General features: G+C 40.7%; 2 protein-coding genes across 7 annotated transcripts; both read left to right on the top strand.

Moving 5' to 3' along the window:
• The first annotated feature begins 21 nt into the window (after nt 1–21).
• On the top strand, nt 22–13,206 carry LOC117254771 (caspase b-like). Of its 5 annotated transcripts, XR_013490755.1 has the most exons (5): nt 1,871–2,025; nt 5,640–5,913; nt 6,050–6,860; nt 8,683–8,956; nt 9,055–10,363. XR_013490755.1 is itself a non-coding variant. In XM_078166120.1 (3 exons), exons 2-3 carry the CDS (start codon nt 12,249–12,251, stop codon nt 12,748–12,750), a joined length of 396 nt encoding a protein of 131 aa, XP_078022246.1. In that variant the 5' UTR covers nt 11,467–11,637; nt 12,240–12,248; the 3' UTR covers nt 12,751–13,206. The 5 variants fall into 5 exon arrangements, 2 of the variants coding, with proteins under 2 accessions (XP_078022245.1, XP_078022246.1); XR_013490754.1 differs by lacking the exons at nt 1,871–2,025; nt 5,640–5,913 and adding an exon at nt 94–588 and having other exon boundaries at nt 9,095–10,363; XR_004501503.2 differs by lacking the exons at nt 1,871–2,025; nt 5,640–5,913 and adding an exon at nt 94–588.
• A 640-nt stretch (nt 13,207–13,846) lies between these two features.
• Nucleotides 13,847–15,450, top strand: LOC117255094 (pyrin domain-containing protein 1-like). Of its 2 annotated transcripts, none has more exons than XM_033623668.2 (3): nt 13,847–14,004; nt 14,792–15,065; nt 15,197–15,450. In XM_033623668.2, exons 2-3 carry the CDS (start codon nt 14,801–14,803, stop codon nt 15,388–15,390), a joined length of 459 nt encoding a protein of 152 aa, XP_033479559.1. In that variant the 5' UTR covers nt 13,847–14,004; nt 14,792–14,800; the 3' UTR covers nt 15,391–15,450. The 2 variants fall into 2 exon arrangements, with proteins under 2 accessions (XP_033479559.1, XP_078022244.1); XM_078166118.1 differs by having other exon boundaries at nt 13,861–14,004; nt 14,799–15,065.
• The last annotated feature ends 136 nt before the right edge of the window (nt 15,451–15,586 follow it).

The raw sequence follows: 15,586 nt of genomic DNA, 5'->3' as shown, positions 1-15,586 counted from the left end.
TGCTCACAACAGCATATGCAACGTGCATAGGCTACGTGTGTAGGCTCTACGCACAACCATAAATCCCCTTTTACTGTCACTGTTCTAGCTCCATACTCTTATACTGTTTTCCCTCTGGAAAAAGCCAGCTGACTGCAGAGCACCAGGACCAGAGTCAACACATAACCCCTGTAAAACTAGGGCAGATAAAAGAGTAGCCGATTTATTCTGTCATCTAACTTTTGGCGCAAAGCATATGGCCTACAAGTATTGTTGAATGCTTCCTTTAAATTGAAGACTAATTAGGAAACTAATTCCTCCTCTTCCACCAGTGAGCAGACATGTCTGTTCCACAGCTGCTCCTTGAGACTCTGGAAGACCTGGGCGACGATGCTGACTTCGAAGAATTTAAGTGGTACCTCTCCATGAACATCTTGGAGGGCTGCAAACCAATTCCTAAGTCCCGTCTGGGTAAGGCACCCCGGACAGACACTGTGAGCAGGATGACAGAGAACTACAGCAAAGAGTCGACTGTGAAGGTCACTGTTGAGATTCTGAGGAAGATGGGAAACAACAACGCTGCTGAGAAATTAAAGAACAGATATGCAGGTGCAGTGGATGATAAGCTTCATAAACACACTTTATTCATTCATTCATCTTTTTTTTTTTTTTTTTTTTTGGGGGGGGGGAGTTTTTCCTTATCCGCTGTGAGGGTCTTAAGGACAGAGGGATGTCGTATGCTGTAAAGCCCTGTGAGGCAAATTGTGATTTGTGATATTGGGCTTTATAAATAAAATTGAATTGAATTTGAATCTTCTAACCACTTCATCCTCTTGAGGGTCGCGGGGGGGCTGGAGTCTATCCCAGCTGACATTAGGCGAGAGGCAGGGTACACCCTGAACAGGTCGCCAGACTAACAACCATTCACACTCACATTCACACCTACGGACAATTTAAAGTTATCAATTAATCTAGTCCCCAGTCTGCATGTTTTTGGACTGTGGGAGGAAGCCGGAGTGCCCGAAGAGAACCCACGCTGACATGGGGAGAACATGCAAACTCCACACAGAAGGGCTCCCACACCCGGGATCGAACTGGCAACCCTCTTGCTGTGAGGCGACAGTGCTAACCACCACACCACCGTGCCGCCCCTTAAACACACTTAACCCCCTTTTTTTTTTTTTTTACATGTGTATGATTCTCTGCATCTGTATCTTTTTATCTGAAGGGGAAAATAGCTAAACCCTCTACCTCCTCCTCTGCTGTAGCACCTCCTGCTGCTCCTGTGGCACCTCCTGCTGCTCCCACCACAATGTCAGCTCAGCATGGAAGTGTGATAATTGCACTGACAGTCTCCGGTAGCACCGCTGGGACATGGAATATAACCGTCAATAAATAAACCAATGAAAAACAACCAGACTGGGATCAGGGAACACACACTACATCTTGAGATGTGTGAGGGAGCACCAACTCTCTCACTATATTTCCTGAGCCCCTTTTTGTTCGGAAATGTGGACAGACTCTCACACACAATTTTCTTTGTTTTCTTCATAGCTAGATCATGACATTTGTTATGAATTATTTGTTTGGACATTAAAGTTGATGAAACTGTGAGATATGAGGATTGTTGTCTTTTCTTCATCCTAAAATCAAAATAGTGCTCTAATGATGACTTTTTCTGGCATTATTGTTACACATTTATTTCTGATATCATCTGACTTTTCCAGTGAAATGAGCAATAATAAATGTCTCCAGTCAATATGTGTTGTGGGTTTGATGACCATGCACAAAAATCTACACTTTAGAGAGGACGCCGTAAATGTTTGTCTATTCATTAATCTAGTGAGAAATACTTTGTGGCTATTTCTAGGTGCCTTTCCAGAGAATCAAACTGATGTTGCGGTCACACTCTTCCACCACATCCTCAATCATCGTTCCTGCTGCGCTGGCATCTTCCTGCGCAACCCTGAAACCGAAACTAGAATGTTAGCGCCATTTTCTTTACATTGTTTCTCGGGTGTACATCTGTAGGCTGTCGGTGACACGGTAAGTTGGGTTAAAGTGCTCATTTAAAGTTACTTTTGGCTCTCTGGTTCCGCTGTGCTGCAGCCAGCTGCTGCGCTGGTTACACACACACTCAAATGAAGTTACAGCAGAAGTTTGTGAAACCTGACGGCGCCTGTTTCCTCTTGTTGTAACCATGTTGACTGTGTCGTTACCTGCAGGTTTGTCCTTTCAGCAGTGAAGTTAATGGTTGTTGCTCATTATTGCACCGCCGAATTAGGCTAGTTGTCGGTCCCGTTTGTCCACAGATGTTAATGACGCTGTAGATGTTTAGAGAACAAGCCGAGGTTAAAGTCATCACCAGTCACTCAGATCCAGATGTGGCTCCATTAATGTTTTTAAAGTATTTCCGCTTCAGCACTTTCTCTTTAGGAACGCGTTATAAAGGGTTAGTTAACTGTAATTAATGGCTCCGTTAACGTTTATGACTTGTGTTGACTAATTCTTCATAGATTAGTCACTGTTTGCTTTACTTAGAGTAAGTTGTGGGTTGCCAGGTTGCAGAAAATCCTCCTTTTATGCCTGCTGAATATGTATAGGCCCTATATATGTATAGTTTTTGTTAACTAGGAGTACTTTATGGGGGGACTCCACTGATTTTACACATGAAGATCAGTGTAGTCATTATCATTGGGATTTTATTATTCAGAATGAAACTTGAAAAAAATAATAACCTGGATGATGTAATCACTTGAACTTGCATTACGGGAAATGTAGGATCCACAGGTTGTGGGGTTGTAGTCATACTTTGGACTAAAAGTCAGGATATCATTCAGTTCTATCTGCTTCAGTTTTAATCTTCTTTATTTTTTTTTTAATTAACTTTGTACACAGGGTTTGAAATTGGCACCAGCCCAGCCAAATGCTGGTAAAATGTGCACGTGGCTGCTAGATTTGCTTCACACACCTGCCAAAAAATCAACAAAATAATAATAAAAAAAATCCAAACAATAGATATCTATGGAGTGGCTGATAAATTTTGGAATCCATCAGCCATAGTGGTAGGTGCACAAAAATTGAATTCCCAACCCTGTTCTTATGCCTGTGGATATTCTCATTCATCCAGGTCATAGTTATCTCAAGGCAATTGAGACACGTCACCGCTGAAAAGTTCACTTATAGCCTCTCTTTGGCGTTTGAGCAGCTTTATAAAACTCTTGAACATGTAATGGCTCCTTAATTAGCAAGTTGACTTTACACAGACGGCATATCTTTTCAATTTCTCCTGACATTGTGTTGTTTGGTTTGTTCACCGCTCCGCGACATGCCGTTAAGGCCCGAACATACTTGGGCGAAACATACGCGGAACGTACTCCGCGGAGGTCTGCGCGGACTCAAAGCGGACGTCCGCAAGCCCTGTGCGCGCAAAGCTCAGATTTTACGACCGTGCGCACCAGTGACTGCTCGGCATGTATTTTTCACATTGCGGGGATTTTTCACGGACATTTTTATAGGAAACTACAACACGTAAGTGCGCTCGACTATGAAAGCCTGAATGACTGCGGACATTCCTCGCGGAGTCCGCTCCGCTTATAGTACGCCCGAGTATGTGTCGAGCGGGCAGAGGCGTTGATCTCCCCCCCCTCCGCTCTCTCACTAAGCAGCCTCCCTCTGTCTCCTCTCACTCAGCCTCGTTCAGCCTCGATCTCGTCAGCATGCTCCACACACGCGCTGTCTCCCCCCCCACACCTCGCGATTGCATCGTCATATAAAAAAGACATCGTGAAACAACCCTTCTATCGGCAACCCTACCTGACGTGCACCTCCCCAGAATTGTAACTACGTGTCGCGGTAACGTAGACCTCCTGTCTGTCGCTGTATACTGACACCATTTCCCTCAGTGGCAATGGAGCTTGTATTTACTTTTAGCTCACAGATAAGAAACAATAAACTGTGAAGACAATAAGCCTCTACTAAAATAGTATTTTAAGTCTGGTGTGTGATCTATCCTTCAGGGATAATAATAATAATAATAATAATAATAATAATAATAATAAATTTAATTTATAAAGCACTTTTCATTTTTTATGTTTTATACTCAGGGATTTATCCAGGTTTTATATGAGAAGAGGGAAAGATCGCTAGTAGCTAGACTAATTTATACAATGTAAAATGCCAAAGGCTTGTGCTAATAACATTTGCAAATTTGTGGGGCAAATGTGTCCGGATAAACACAAGTGTTTGTCTGTGAATGCTGCAAGTTATAGTGAAGCTGATTTGTGTACTTGTTTTTCAAATTGTCTCTATTAAGCTATGTTTAATGCGTGTTTTGAATCAAATAAACTTTACAACACATCACATAAACATCTGCTGCCGACTAGTGTTTTGGAGGTGTAACTGCAGAGTGACACAGACACACCGCAGAAGTAAAAATGCTCACAACGGCATATGCGACGTGCGTAGGCTACATGTAGGGATGTCCCGATCCAGCTTTTTCACTTCCGATCCGATACCGATATTACAGCCTTGAGTTTTGGCCGATACCGATCCGATCCAAGCGCATATTATACATATTCACTTATTTTGTTGTCAGTCATGTTAGAAAAGGTTTGATCAAGCAATATTACTCTAACAAGAACAACTACTTAATCGGGTTAGTTAGAATGATCCACAACAGTTGGTATGAGAAACTGACCTGTTTATTGTTAACAGGGTTAAATAAACAAACTTTAAATTTGAACGTTAACATTAAATAAAAAATATAGCTGGTTTGCTTTGGCTGCTTTGGCCCCTTAATAAATAGAAAATAGATCAACACAAGAAATCTTTAAAATGTCTAACAATGAAATTAAAATAGCAGCAAGACTCCACATACTTGTGCTTTGCTCCCCTAATAAATAAAAAAAAGATTAACACCACAAGACATTGTTGGCATTTTACAAACAATGCAGCCTTTCCTTTTCAGTTATTTTAGTAGTGTTTTTGTAGTCCATCCATGGCTCCAATTTCACTAATTGTGCCCAAAACAATGCCATCAGTGCTCTTTACTTAAACAGTAAGAGTGTAAACCAAATAAAAATATCACTCTCAACAAACCAGAGCAGAAAACAAATAGTCAGTTCACTAAGTTGACCGCTACTCTTCCTATCCTCTGTGTGTCTGCCGTCTGCATGCTGGCCTGGTGGATTGATAGTAAGAGCTGGAGCGGATCACTGGAATGGACTGCTTGACTCGCGGAGCGCTGGGCTGGCCGGAAAACCTGGAGCGGATTCCATGAAAAACTGGATCGGAGTTCTTGGATCGACATTTTTCCATGCAGTCCGATCCGATGCTGATGCCCGTTTTTTGCTAGTATCGGTGGCCGGGACATCCCTAGCTACGTGTGTAGGCTCTACGCACAACCATAAATCCCCTTTTACTGTCACTGTTCTAGCTCCATACTCTTATACTGTTTTCCCTCTGGAAAAAGCCAGCTGACTGCAGAGCACCAGGACCAGAGTCAACACATAACCCCTGTAAAACTAGGGCAGATAAAAGAGTAGCCGATTTATTCTGTCATCTAACTTTTAGCGCAAAGCATATGGCCTACAAGTATTGTTGAATGCTTCCTTTAAATTGAAGACTAATTAGGAAACTAATTCCTCCTCTTCCACCAGTGAGCAGACATGTCTGTTCCACAGCTGCTCCTTGAGACTCTGGAAGACCTGGGCGACGATGACTTCGAAAAATTTAAGTGGTACCTCTCCATGGACATCTTGGAGGGCTGCAAACCAATTCCTAAGTCCCGTCTGGGTAAGGCACCCCGGACAGACACTGTGAGCAGGATGACAGAGAACTACAGCAAAGAGTCGGCTGTGAAGGTCACTGTTGAGATTCTGAGGAAGATGGGAAACAACAACGCTGCTGAGAAATTAAAGAGCAGATATGCAGGTGCAGTGGATGATAAGCTTCATAAACACACTTAACCCTTTTTTTTTTTTTTTTACATGTGTATGATTCTCTGCATCTGTATCTGTTTATCTGAAGGGAAAAATAGCTAAACCTTCTACCTTCTCCTCTGCTCTAGGAGCTCCCGCGGCACCTCCTGCAGCTCCGGTAGTGCCTCCTGCTGCTCTTGTGGCACCTCCTGCAGCTCCCGCCACAATGTCAGCTCAGCATGGAAGTGTGATAATCGCTCCGACAGTCTCCGGTAGCACCGCTGGGACATGGAATATAACCGTCAATAAATAAACCAATGAAAAACAACCAGACTGGGATCAGGGAACACACACTACATCTTGAGATGTGTGAGGGAGCACCAACTCTCTCACTATATTTCCTGAGCCCCTTTTTGTTCGGAAATGTGGACAGACTCTCACACACAATTTTCTTTGTTTTCTTCATAGCTAGATCATGACATTTGTTATGAATTATTTGTTTGGACATTAAAGTTGATGAAACTGTGAGATATGAGGATTGTTGTCTTTTCTTCATCCTAAAATCAAAATAATGCTCTAATGATGACTTTTTCTGGCATTATTGTTACACATTTATTTTTGATATCATCTGACTTTTCCAGTGAAATGAGCAATAATAAATGTCTTCAGTCAATATGTGTTGTGGGTTTGATGACCATGCACAAAAATCTACACTTTAGAGAGGACGCCGTAAATGTTTGTCTATTCATTAATCTAGTGAGAAATACTTTGTGGCTATTTCTAGGTGCCTTTCCAGAGAATCAAACTGATGTTGCGGTCACACTCTTCCACCACATCCTCAATCATCGTTCCTGCTGCGCTGGCATCTTCCTGCGCAACCCTGAAACCGAAACTAGAATGTTAGCGCCATTTTCTTTACATTGTTTCTCGGGTGTACATCTGTAGGCTGTCGGTGACACGGTAAGTTGGGTTAAAGTGCTCATTTAAAGTTACTTTTGGCTCTCTGGTTCCGCTGTGCTGCAGCCAGCTGCTGCGCTGGTTACACACACACTCAAATGAAGTTACAGCAGAAGTTTGTGAAACCTGACGGCGCCTGTTTCCTCTTGTTGTAACCATGTTGACTGTGTCGTTACCTGCAGGTTTGTCCTTTCAGCAGTGAAGTTAATGGTTGTTGCTCATTATTGCACCGCCGAATTAGGCTAGTTGTCGGTCCCGTTTGTCCACAGATGTTAATGACGCTGTAGATGTTTAGAGAACAAGCCGAGGTTAAAGTCATCACCAGTCACTCAGATCCAGATGTGGCTCCATTAATGTTTTTAAAGTATTTCCGCTTCAGCACTTTCTCTTTAGGAACGCGTTATAAAGGGTTAGTTAACTGTAATTAATGGCTCCGTTAACGTTTATGACTTGTGTTGACTAATTCTTCATAGATTAGTCACTGTTTGCTTTACTTAGAGTAAGTTGTGGGTTGCCAGGTTGCAGAAAACCCTCCTTTTAGGCCTGCTGATTTTTTATTGTTTTTTTTTTTTTTAAACTAGAAATAGTACTTTATGGGGGGATTCCACTGATTTTTATACACGAAGTGCAGTGTAGTCATTATCATTGAGATTTTAATACTCAAAAGGAAACTTGAAAAAATAATAACCTGGATGATGCAATCACTTGAATTTGCATTATGGGAAATGTAGGATCCACAGGTTGTGGGGCTGTAGTCATACTTTGGACTAAAAGTCAGGATATCATTCAGTTCTATCTGCTTCAGTTTTAATCTTCTTTCTTATTAACTTTGTACACAGGGTTTGAAATTGGCCCCAGCCCAGCCAGTAAAATGTGCAAGTGGCTGCTAGATTTGCTTCACACACCTGCCATAAAAAACAAAAAACAAAATAATTAAAAAAAAAAAACAAAACAAAACAAAAAAAAAAATAGATATCTATGGAGTGGCTGATTCATTTTGGAATCCATCAGCCATAGTGTTAGGGGCACAAAACTTTAATTCCCAACCCTGGTTTTTATGTTTCTCAACTTTATTAAAGACCTATATTTAATAGCTGGAGTCCCCCTTTATTTTATCAGGAAATCTGTCAAGTGTACTTAAGTTTTTGCATCAAAATAAAATAAAATATAGGAAATAATGGCACAAAAAAATCACCTAAAAATAAAATACAGACATTTATTTATTTTGCACTCTGGTGTGTCTTTCAGTGACAACATTCTGGTGTTTTCCTCATGTCACTCTTGAAGGACAGGAAGTTGAAACTGAAAAGAAATGGCACTCATAAAGAGTGACACAAAGAAAAATGTCAGAAGACTCAGTGGAAAACACATCAGAATGAACAAACAAAACAAAATAAAGTAGGATCATTTTTAATGCCTGTATTTTATTTTATCAGTGGAATTTTTTGTCTCCTTTTCCCAATGCCAAATATTATTTCAGAAGCACTGTCACTGTTTTAGTTCCATACTCAGACTGTTTTCCCTCTGGAAAAGGCCTGCTGACTGCAGAGCACCTGGACCAAAGTCCATTTATACATGACTTGTTAATGTTTACTGTTGAATGGCAAACCATTTGTTCATGTCTCATTATAAATGTGGATGTCCATAGTATTTGACATAGTTGTCTCCAGTGTCTGTCATTTACGAACCTGGCAACCTGTAGAATTGAAGAGTGGAGCGAGAGCGGGCGAGTGTGAGTGCGACACCTACTGACCGGGAAGTATGAATCCTATATCACTTTTAAACTGAAGACTAATCAGGACACTAATTCCTCCTCTTCCACCAGTGAGCAGACATGTCTGTTCCAGAGCTGCTCCTCGAGACTCTGCAAGGCCTGCGCAACGACGACTTTGAAACACTCAAGTGGTACCTCTCCATGGACATCTTGGAGGGCTGCAAACGAATTCCTGTGGCATCTCTGGAGAACGCACCCCGGACAAACACTGTGAGCAGGATGATACAGAGCTACGGCGAAGGGTCGGCTGTAAAGGTCACTGCTGCAATCCTGAGGAAGATGGGAAATAACAATGCTGCAGATGAGTTAGAGAAAAGATACGCAGGTGCAGTGGATGATAAGCTTCTTAAACATACTTAACCTTTTTTTTTTTTAATGTGTATATACTGATTCTCTGCATCTGTATCTTTTTATCTGCAAAAGGGAAAAACAGCTAAACCTTCTACCTCCTCCTCTGCTGTAGCACCTCCTGCAGCTCCTGTAGCACCTCCTGCAGCTCCTGTGGCACCTCTTGCTGCTCCCGCCACAATGACAGCTCAGCATGGAAGTGGGATAATCGCTCCGACAATCACTGGTAGCACCATTGAGACATTGAATATAATATATAAATAATAAACTAATGAAAAACAACCAGACTGGGATCAGGGAACACACACTAGATTTTAAATTACTGGTGTGATTGACATTTACCATAGTTCACTATGTACAATTACATGCTCCTAATAAAAAGGAAACATTTACACATTATACAACCTGTGGAAGTCTTCCAGCTTTCATGTGCCATTTCAAAGAACATTTGCCAGCCAGTACAGTTAGAGGGCCCAGACACACCAAACCAACATCAAAGAACCAGTGGCGATGAGGACCGACTGCTGCACCACTTCATGTCGCCTGTGTCTTGCACCTGAACACACTGCAAAGACTACAGCCAACAGCCAACTAGCATGTACATTCTGCGCCTGTGTGAGAGGAAATAACTCCACAGCAGTGGGCAGCAGAAGTCAGTAATCATCACTGAAAATGGAAAATCTGAAAAACAGACCGGACAGATTCAAGACAAGCCAGTTACCATATTAACAACACAACCCTGTGATGAAAGAACAAATTATATTTAGTTCAATGATTACCAGCTGTTTCTCCCACAGAGCTCAAAGGCTAGAAATAATCTTATCTTATATAACAAGTTTGTTTCAAGTTTGTCTTCTCGTGCACTGAGCTGAACTACCAGTCACACAGGTTTCATTTACTGACGGGCTCTGCCACCGATTCAACATGCTGAATCAGCTGAAAAACTTGCAACATGGCCGACTAGTGCCAAAGGTGCGGGACACTGCAGTAACCACAGCGACAGATTCTCACTGACGGCCCTACATTCACCCATGGCTGACCTTCGGTTTCGTGTGTCGGGGCCCTTAGTCTCTGTATGTAGCACTTCAAAGCAGCAAGCACATATGATACATGCTTGTTAAAACATAATCATGTGTTTGTTGTAGCTTCTCCTGTGAAGTTTATTTAATTACAACTGTGTGATCGTACACCAGCTTCCACCTATGGGTGGTGTAATGATGACCATATCTATTACAATGATGTGACACCAGGTCTGGCAGAATAGACATTCCCCTTTTTGGTGCTGTTTTTAAACCAAGTACTCTCAGTACATTTGAATTGAATTTGTATTTAAACTTAACTACAAAATGGTTTTTAAAAAAATAAATAAACAACAACAAAACAAGCAGTGTTGCCTTTTATTTTCTACACGCCCGCTGATGAATATTTGTGTTCTCATCACACCCTTTGCTCTCTCACAGAATGTACCAGGAGAGTTCGACATGAAAATACTTTTTTCATATTTACAATCCATAAGCGTTCAGTCCTGTGCAGGAAATGCTGTCTCTGCCAGTAACAATGAGACTATTACAGAGTAAATACAGTTTTTTTTATTGCTTTAAAAAACATTAATGTGTTAATATTATAAATAGCCTATCTCAAGCAGTATAAAGTTAAAGTGGTAGTATTCTACATGTTCCAGCACATTTAAAGGTGTCGATCCTGACATTTAAGCTGTGGCTTCACCTCTGCAGGTCCTTGTCATCTCCACCTGTTGTCAGCAGGTGGAGCCACACTGATGTGACATCAGAGTACTCTTTTCACAGAGTTAAATAGACAGAATTGAGCCTGTGTGAAACAACTGGACACATGCAAAACATAATCTGAAGTTTAGGTTCATTTTATTTATTCTATTTTGATGTGTTTGGTGTTTGTTTGTTCCACTAAAAATTGTTTAAATTTTTAGTGGAACATATGAGAGATATCTTTAAAAACTGTCGATATCAGGTAAATCCACTTTAATATGAGCTCATCAATTATTTTATCAGTTCAGTTATTGTGACCTACTACATGTCACACTTTGGATGGCTGAATGAACTTCTGATGGCTGTCTGCTCTCAGCTTTAGCGCAGCCAGTGTCGTCTCATCACATATTGCAGTCATCATGCCTGATAGAGAGACAAGGACTCTTGTTGGCTTTCAGTTTCTAACTTCTTAGAAATTTCTTTAACAAAATGGAGTGATGTGCATACTTACTGTCTTTGAATTCTTTTTTTATCTTGTGTGTTTCTGATAGAATTTTGTAGAAATTAGTGTTTAGCAGTCCTTGTATCATGTTTACCTGTGAATATGTCAAAATGTCAATACTAAATATCTGATAACTTTAACTACAGGACACTTAGTCTTTAGAGCTCACAAAGAGAGACACAGTCAGATGAAAATGTAATTTTTCTTGTGGGAACAAGAAGTGAGTTTTAATGAAGGAACTTAAACTCTCAGTCAGTTTTGTTTTCTGTAACATGAACTTGAACTCATGTGTTCTTGTGGTTTGCAGTTGTGAAAATTCCTGTTCACAGCGTAAGACAGAAACTAAAAGTAGTCTTTTTTCACCATACAATGCTGCTGCATCTTCAGTAGATTCACTTCTGTCAGGACAACTGTCTAATTACTGGAGCCACGGTAAGACATTCACTCAGACATTTAAGAAAACAGCCCTTATTAACTGTCTGGTCTTACTTGAGCTATCAAAAGGATGCTTAAACATCATAAAAAATGACTTCATCACCATTATGTTATTTAACTTTTTGTCCTGGGGTGATTTTCACGATCCTGAAGACAGGATTTTTATAATTGGAGAGCTATTTTAATAAGACCCTGGTCTGTCAGATCTTTAATACTGAGCATTTAACAAGCAGAAAAGGTACTTGCTCTACAGCGATATGCAGATGTTACATACGTGATTTGTTTAGGCATTTTTGCCATTTGATATGAGATATAAACAGCAAACAGGAGAACAGAAAGCAGGACAACATGCAACAATGACCCCTTGCAGTCATTTTACAGACATTTGGTACTATTAAAGGGACAGTTCTCCCCAAAATAAAAACACATCCATATTTCCCGTCCTACCTGTAGTGCTATTAACAGTCTACTGTAGATTGTTTTGGTGTGAGGAGATATCGGCTGTGGAGATGTCTGTCTCAAAGTGCCAAAAAAAGTCCTTCATTGCTCCTTTAACATTGGGGGGTTAATCTGGAAACAAATGTTTCCTCTTCCACCAGTGAGCAGACATGCTGGTTCCGCAGCTGCTCCTTGAGACTCTGGAAGAGCTGCAAGATGATGACTTCGAAACACTCAAGTGGTACCTCTCCATGAACATCTTGGAGGGCTGCAAACCAATTCCTAAATCCCGTCTGGGTAAGGCACCCCGGACAAACACTGTGAGCAGGATGATAGAGAGCTACGGCGAAGAGTCGGCTGTGAAGGTCACTGTTGAGATTCTGAGGAAGATGGGAAATAACAACGCTGCAGAGAAATTAAAGAGCAGATATGCAGGTGCAGTGGATGATAAGCTTCATAAACACACTTAACCCTTTTTTTTGTTTTTTGTTGTTACGCATGTATGTACTGATTCTCTGCATCTCTATCTTTTTATCTGCAGGGGGGAAAACAACAAAACCACCTACTGCTGCTCCTGTAGCACCTCCTGCTGCTCCTCCTGCTGCTCCGGCCACACTGTTGGATCAGCTACTGGCACGACCACCCTGGGAGGGGGGAGTACGCATTGTATAGCCCCTTTTCCACTGCACAAAAAACCTGCTGATGCTGACTATAATCTGGTTTTTAATGTAATAAGAAGGTTATAATCAGCATTCACACCCGGATCAAATGACCCTGCTGTAATTATGGGTATTTATAGCCCCTTAACCAGCAAGATACAATGACGCACCACCACAAAACACTACTGGTCCCCACCCAAACAGCTCACAACCCTTGATCCAAATCAGTCTGCACTCTGCACTGAGTTTGAAAGAAAGACTGAATAAGTCAGAAATATATACAAAGAAATAACATTTTCAGCAGCTTCCAGTCTGTTTTCTGCAGTTTATTAACCTTTTTTTCTGGCCTATTCGTGATGCTGAAACCTCCAGTTCTCATTTCACAGAGAAAAATACACCAACTTGTGGAACTTATGTGAGATAAAAACTGTTGATATCAAATCAATACAGTTTAATATCAATAAATGAGTGAACAAGAAGCTGCTGTTTCCTTTTTTATTACATTTAATGATGCAGGTACAGCATGACTGTGTTACTTTTGCTGAAATGATAGCAATGATAGCATTGTTTAATAACAGTTCCAGATGTTCATCAGATATTTTATCAGTTCAGTTATTGCGACCTGCTACATGTCACATTGTGGATGGCTGAATGAACTTCTGATGGCTGTCTGCTCTCAGCTTTAGTGCAGCCATTGTTGCCTCATCACATATTGCAGTTATCATGCCTGATAGAGGGACAAGGACTCTTGTTGGCTTTATGTTATTAGTTTCTAACTTCTTGAAATTTCTTTGACAAAATAGAGTGATGTGCATACTTACTGTCTTTGAATTCTTTTTTTATCTTGTGTGTTTCTGATAGAATTTTGTAGAAATCAGTGTTTAGCAGTCTTTGTATTAAGTTTACCTGTGAATATGTCAAAGTTTTAAAACTGAATATCTGATAACTGCACACTACAGGAATCTTAGTCTTTAGAGCTCACAAAGAGAGACACAGTCAGATGAAAATGTATGTGTCCTTGTGGTTTTTAAACATGCTTTGTCTCATGCTTACATGAGTTTTAATGGAGGAACTTAAACTCTGTACGTCAGTCAGTTTTGTTTTCTGTAACATGAACTTGAACTTGTTCTTGTGGTTTGCAGTTGTGAAAATCTCTGTTCACAGCGTAAGACAGAAACTAAAAGTAGTCTTTAATCACCACACAATGCTGCTGCATCTTCAGTAGATTCACTTCTGTCAGGACAACTGTCTAATTACTGGAGCCACGGTAAGACATTCACTCAGACATTTAAGAAAACTCACTAACTGCGGTCTCACTTGAGCTATCAAAAGGATGCTTAAACATCATAAAACATGACTTTATCATCATTTTATTATTTATGTTTGTCCTGGGGTGATTTTCATGATTGTTTTCCAATATTTATCATCAGCGTAGCTTCTTGTGTTTTGTGTATGATTCCTTTGATCCTGTAGCTAATGATCAATTAGTTTTCTTCTGTATATTTTTATAATTGAAGAGCTATTTTAATAAGACCCTGGTCTGTCAGATCTTAAATACTGAACATGTAACATACCAAGCTGAAAAGGTACTTGTTTACAGGCATTTTTTGGTTGTTTTAGGGATTTTTGCCATTTGACATTAAACACAGGAGAAGGGGAAGCAGTGTAACATGCAACAACAACCTCTTGTAGTCATTTTACAGACTGTTTGTACTAGGAAAAGTTATATTAAAGGGACAGTTCACCCCAAAATGAAAAATACATATTTTCCTCTTACTTGTTTCGCTATTTATCAGTCTAAATTGTTTTGGTGTGAGTTGCTGATTGTTGGAGATATCGGCTGTAGAGATGTCTGCCTTCTCTCCAATATAATGGGATTAGATGGCACAGCAATGTGTCTTCCCAAAAATCATGATAGTCAAGTCAAAATAATCCACAGATCCACAGTGCAGTGAGCAGTTTCATATAGGAACTAGTACTTTCCACCAAGCTACACTTGCTTAACAAACTGCAGGATAATCTGCAAACTGAAAGCTTCTTATTCCTCTTTTCAGTGATCAGAAATGCAGGTTCCTCTTCTGATCTTAGACACTCTGGATGGGCTGGGCACTGATGACTTCAAGAGGTTTCGGTGGAACCTCACTCAGCCGGTGCTGGACGGCTGTCAGCCCATTCGTAAGGGCCATCTAGAGAATGCAGACAAGCAGGACACCGTCAGTAGGATGATAGACAGCTATGGTGAAGAAACAGCTGTGAACATAACTGTTGAAATCCTGAGGAGAATGAACCACAACAACGCTGCACAGAAGTTGAAGCAAGCATATGCAGGTGGGGTAGAACTTTATTTCTGCAGTTTCTCTCAGGCTGATCTGTCAGTCACAGCTTCCATCTACAGCTTTATTCAGCTAAAGCCTTGTTTCAGTTGGAAATTACTCTTTTTTTCCATTTTTTATTACCAGGTGGATCAACAGGTGGATCAACAGCTGCACAGAACACCCATGCTACACCTCCCTCCTCCTCCTCCTCCTCCTTGGGTTTAACTCCTGCAGCTGGTGCTTCAGTTTGTGCCCAGGGTAAAAGTGTTATCGTGGCACCCAACATCTCAGGCACCAGCTCTGGTGTATCAATTAACATGAACATAAATACACAGTAACGGATTCTGTCGCTGATGTTGAATGGTTTTACATCTCAATAAAGTTTTAAACAAATTGTTCATGTTACTTGAAAGTGTCTCTGTTATGCCGAATAGCCCTTACTAGAGGGGTTTCTTTTTTAAGTGAGACTATGTCACATTTGAAAAAAGACATAACATAATCTTTCTCTTATTGCATTTATATATACATACATAT

This window comes from Epinephelus lanceolatus, chromosome 3, assembly GCF_041903045.1.
Source record: "Epinephelus lanceolatus isolate andai-2023 chromosome 3, ASM4190304v1, whole genome shotgun sequence".
Taxonomy (NCBI): domain Eukaryota; kingdom Metazoa; phylum Chordata; class Actinopteri; order Perciformes; family Serranidae; genus Epinephelus; species Epinephelus lanceolatus.
This window is presented reverse-complemented; position numbering and strand designations above follow the sequence as displayed.

What these genes read in the sequence shown, in the direction of transcription:
- LOC117255094 (XM_033623668.2), top strand. Translation starts at nt 14,801, where the DNA reads ATGCAGGTTCCTCTTCTGATCTTAGACACTCTGGATGGGCTGGGCACT. An exon ending in GTTGAAGCAAGCATATGCAG is followed by an intron (nt 15,066 to 15,196) that starts GTGGGGTAGAAC and finishes TTTTATTACCAG; the next exon opens with GTGGATCAACAGGTGGATCA.
- LOC117254771 (XM_078166119.1), top strand. Translation starts at nt 321, where the DNA reads ATGTCTGTTCCACAGCTGCTCCTTGAGACTCTGGAAGACCTGGGCGAC. An exon ending in ATTAAAGAACAGATATGCAG is followed by an intron (nt 589 to 12,619) that starts GTGCAGTGGATG and finishes TTTTATCTGCAG; the next exon opens with GGGGGAAAACAACAAAACCA.